Below are 4659 nucleotides of genomic sequence, written 5' to 3'. Positions count from 1 at the left end.
GGGGGGAAGGGGGAGGGGGAAGGGGGAGGGGGGGACGGACCCGCGGGGAGCGGCAGCCTCCGTCCCTCCCCGCTCCGCCAAACAATCAGAATAAAAGCAAATTATTTCTCCTATTTTCCTTCCCGAGATGAACGATAAACTGTCCATCCCCGAAAAGAAACTGATAACGCCTCTAATTTTACTGGAAGGCCTAAAAATGCCATTTCTAGGCAGAACAGGGCGCCGCTCTCCTCCCCGGCCAGCTTTTGATAAATGGTGGGGTTTTTTTCTTCTTTTTTGCCTTTTTTTTTTTTTTTTTTTTTTTTTTTTTTTTTTTTTTTTTTTTTTTTTTTTTTTTTTTTTTTTTTTTTTTTTTTTTTTTTTTTTTTTTTTTTTTTTTTTTTTTTTTTTTTTTTTTTTTTTTTTTTTTTTTTTTTTTTTTTTTTTTTTTTTTTTTTTTTTTTTTTTTTTTTTTTTTTTTTTTTTTTTTTTTTTTTTTTTTTTTTTTTTTTTTTTTTTTTTTTTTTTTTTTTTTTTTTTTTTTTTTTTTTTTTTTTTTTTTTTTTTTTTTTTTTTTTTTTTTTTTTTTTTTTTTTTTTTTTTTTTTTTTTTTTTTTTTTTTTTTTTTTTTTTTTTTTTTTTTTTTTTTTTTTTTTTTTTTTTTTTTTTTTTTTTTTTTTTTTTTTTTTTTTTTTTTTTTTTTTTTTTTTTTTTTTTTTTTTTTTTTTTTTTTTTTTTTTTTTTTTTTTTTTTTTTTTTTTTTTTTTTTTTTTTTTTTTTTTTTTTTTTTTTTTTTTTTTTTTTTTTTTTTTTTTTTTTTTTTTTTTTTTTTTTTTTTTTTTTTTTTTTTTTTTTTTTTTTTTTTTTTTTTTTTTTTTTTTTTTTTTTTTTTTTTTTTTTTTTTTTTTTTTTTTTTTTTTTTTTTTTTTTTTTTTTTTTTTTTTTTTTTTTTTTTTTTTTTTTTTTTTTTTTTTTTTTTTTTTTTTTTTTTTTTTTTTTTTTTTTTTTTTTTTTTTTTTTTTTTTTTTTTTTTTTTTTTTTTTTTTTTTTTTTTTTTTTTTTTTCCTATTTCCCTTTCGGTTTGCAAGGGGAAAGGCCCCCGGAGCTACAAACAACGCACAATAAAGCAAAATAATATTTTAGTCAAAATAGGCAGACGGCGCTCGCAGCCAACTTTCAAATTAGCATTTTGAGGGCAAATATGCAGACAATTTGAGATAATGAGGCCTGATTATTCAATCCAATGAATGTTAAATAGGCAGCGAGGGCGCCCGCGTCTTATCTCCCCCGCTTTCGATTTATTTTAGTTTAGTTTAGTTTTAATCGTTTCCCATTTGAACTCTTTATTTGTCTTGGCTCCAGCCCCCCCTCCCCTCCATTCCCGGGCATCCTTGCGCTGCCAGCCGGGATTTTGCAGTGGGAAATCGCTGGCACAGACCCACCATCCCCTTTGCAACTCATTTTCAGGGAGCTTTTTGCAGCTTGTCCCCCCAAAAATTGGAGCCTGGGGAGGTTTGGGTGCTGCTGTCAGTCCCGGTCCATGTGTCCGTCCTCAAACCGGGGGACGTTTGGGTGCTGTTTTGATGGTGGCGTGAATATCTGCGGGGATGTGCCTCGCCGGCGCGGAGATTTGGGGTGATGCATCCCCAACTCCGGCTCAGCCTTCATCCCCCATCTTTAATCCCAGGGCTGTTTGCACAGGCGATGGTGCAGTTGCTCTCACCCTGGGTCTCAGCACCCGTCCTAAAACGAACGCGAACAGCAAACGAGCCCTGGGGAAGATGATCCCAGCACCCGCTGCCAGCCCAAAGCGGAGCCCGGCTCAGCATCCCGTCGTGCATCCCCCGCAACCTTCCGGCAGTGTTTTGCTTCGCTCTCGTGGAAATGCAATTTCTTTGCAACCCCAACGAGGTGCATTTCCCACCCCCGGGGAGGGAAGGGTCAGCTCCGGGCTGGGGAGCTCCTGGGGGTGAGCGGCACCGGGCGCTGCCGGGGCCGCCACGATGGAGAGCGGCATTTTGCACCCAAAGCGAGGGGGGGGAAGCAAAATCATGTAATTAGCATCGTTTTCCAGCTCCTCGCTGGCCAGGCAGCTGGGTTAGGCGAGACCCTCGTCGGGGATGCCATTGCAATGGTATTTAGGAGCGGGCTGGGGGAGATGCACGGCTGCCACGGAGCAGGAGGAAGCAAAAATTGAAGTTAAGCAAAAATTAAAGCAAAAATTAAAGCAAAAATTAAAGCAAAAATTAAAGTTGAAGCAAAAATTAAGGTTAAAGCAAAAATTAAAGTTGAAGCAAAAGTTAAAGCAAAATTTAACCCAGCCCAGGCTCGCCAAGGACGGTGCGACGGGCAGTGACGCGGCCCCCGCGCTGCCACTGACCCCTGTTTTCCCTGTGATCCAAGAAAAGAATAAAAAAAACCCAACGTTGATTTCAGGGGTAATTAAAAAAAACCTCTTTATGCCTAAAATGCAAAGGTGGCGGTAAAAATCAAAGAGATGAATAAATAAGAGCTGGGAAGCAGAGCAGGGCAGGGAAGGTGAAGGGAGACAGAAAAAAAACCCCAATTACGGGGGCAAGGATGGAAAGCAGCGGAGAGGAGGAGATGCACTGAGAGGAGAGATAATCAGAAAGCAAAAAAAAAAAGGGGGAAAACAATCAAAAGAAGGCAAAATAAAAAGCAGATGCTGAGCAGGGATAAGAGGCGGCCGGTGGAGCGGGGCCGGGCACCGGACTGGAGGGATAATTGGATTTCGGTTCGTCTCGGGGGCGATAAGAAATTCCCCGTGTAGTTTTTTTCCCCTATTTGCAGCATATTTTAATGCGAGATTTGAATACGGCCGGGGCAGCGTATCCCGCCCGGAAAAATACGGGTTGCTGAGGGGTTTTTTTAGCCCGTTCCCCCCAGTTTCTGCACTTGCCGGGAGGCTTTTTGAGGCAGAATGCGGCTATTCCTGCACTCAGCGACTTTGGTCTCGTTAGCAGCTGTTTGGGGCGAGCGGGAGCGATGCGAACCCCCAAAAGCAAGGAGAGGGGACGCAGCAACCCCAGAGGGGACACAGCAAATCCCAAAGGGGACATAGCAACCCCAGAGGGGACGCAGCAACCCCAGAGGGGACGCAGCAAATCCCAAAGGGGACGCAGCAACCCCAAAGGGGACGCAGCAAATCCCAAAGGGGACACAGCAACCCCAGAGGGGACGTAGCAACCCCAAAAAGGACGCAGCAACCCCAAAAGGGATGCAGCAACCCCAATGGGGACGCAGCAACCCCAAAGGGGACGCAGCAAATCCCAAAGGGGATGCAGCAACCCCAGAGGGGACGCATCAACCCCAAAAAGGATGCAGCAACCCCAAAAGGGACGCAGCAACCCCAAAAGAGATGCAGTGATCCCAAAGGGGCCGTTGCACCCGTGCAATGCCCCGCAACCCTGTCGGAGCACCCTGCGTCCCCGCGGCCGAGCGGAACGGACAGCCCCGGCCCCCGGGGAGGGGACATGAAGCAGAAGGAGGCAAAAAAAATTGCCGCTGGTTTTGATGCCGGAGATGGGAGCGATAGAGCAGAGCAGCCCAGCCCCGTCCCATTAACCGAGGTGGCCCCGAATGCCCCTTATCGCGATGGCATCAAAGCCCCGGGGCCCAGATCGCCCCGTCATAACCCGGCCGTGAGCACCCGAAATGCCGGTACCGAGCACGGCGCACCCCGGCACGGCTTTTCGGCGTGACCTTGCTTGAGGGGCCGGGGAAAGTCGGGTTTGGCCGCGCGATCGAGTTATTAGGGTCAGCGGAGAGGTTTTTAATTGCTTATTAGGATTGGGGCCCTGTTGGGGACACTGCTGTCCCCCTGCCCGGCCGCCGCGTGGGAAATGCTGCTGAACGTTTAAAGCGAAGCTCGGGAAGGGGAAAGGTTGCGCACGGCTCGACGCCACCATCGTCCCCGGGGAATAAACCCGGGGGGGGGACGCCGGGAATCTGCTCCCGCCTGCACGTGTTCGAGGGCGAAGCGGCCTGCAAACCGCTGGCGGCGGTGTGGGTGTGCGGCCCACCGGCAGGGGGTCGTCCCCGGGGTGCAGGGGGTGCCCCAGCAGCAAATGGTGCACGCGCACGCACCCCCACCTTCTGCACGTGCACGCAGGTGCTTGCACGCGCGTGGACCCACACCGCACGCTTGCACGTGCGTGGACACACGTGCTCGTGCTCGCACACGCAAGCAAGCGCGTGCATATGCTTGCACACGCGTGCACCTCCGTGCACGTGCACGAACTCGCACGCACGCACATCGTGGGGCAGGTAACGGGCAGGAGCACGAGAAACGCCGGGAACAGCAGCGCCCGGAGGGGTGCGGGGGGATGTCGGGGCACACAAACGCGTCCCCCCTCTTTCCGGCTCGCCCCGGCGCGGGGGACGTGTCGCCACACTCTGGGTGGCCTACGGTGGCTTTGCGGTGGCCCCCGCCTGCTGCGTGTCCGGGCCCGCAGCCCCCCCGCGTCCGGCCCGGTGCAGGAACGGACCGGTAGGCAGCCCGGTGCACGCCCAGCCCCGGTGCACCCTGCGGTGCGTGCTCCACCCTGCAGTCCCGGTGCACGCCCAGCCCCGGTGCACCCGGCGGTGCGTGCTCCACCCTGCAGTCCCGGTGCACGCCCAGCCCCGGTGCACGCCCCGCGTCCCCGGTGCAAGCTCCCT

General features: G+C 48.9%; 2 protein-coding genes across 2 annotated transcripts in view; one reads left to right on the top strand and one right to left on the bottom strand.

Annotated features, from left to right (window-relative positions):
* LOC103908358 (homeobox protein not2) overlaps positions 1-3632 on the bottom strand; it is a 26462-nt gene extending 22830 nt beyond the window's left edge. Inside the window, exon 1 of the mRNA XM_009290716.2 lies at positions 3566-3632. Coding sequence (XP_009288991.2) covers positions 3566-3632 — 67 coding nt within the window. The remainder of the gene's footprint in view (positions 1-3565) is intronic.
* Positions 3633-3654: 22 nt separating this feature from the next.
* Positions 3655-4659, top strand: part of RAB11FIP5 (RAB11 family interacting protein 5) — a 47523-nt gene continuing 46518 nt past the window's right edge. The window contains exon 1 of the mRNA XM_009290715.1: positions 3655-3660. Coding sequence (XP_009288990.1) covers positions 3655-3660 — 6 coding nt within the window. The remainder of the gene's footprint in view (positions 3661-4659) is intronic.

Source organism: Aptenodytes forsteri, unplaced genomic scaffold, assembly GCF_000699145.1.
Source record: "Aptenodytes forsteri isolate BGI_AS27 unplaced genomic scaffold, ASM69914v1 Scaffold236, whole genome shotgun sequence".
Taxonomy (NCBI): domain Eukaryota; kingdom Metazoa; phylum Chordata; class Aves; order Sphenisciformes; family Spheniscidae; genus Aptenodytes; species Aptenodytes forsteri.
Note: the sequence above shows the minus strand (reverse complement) of the source record. Positions and strands in the feature narration are given on the sequence as shown.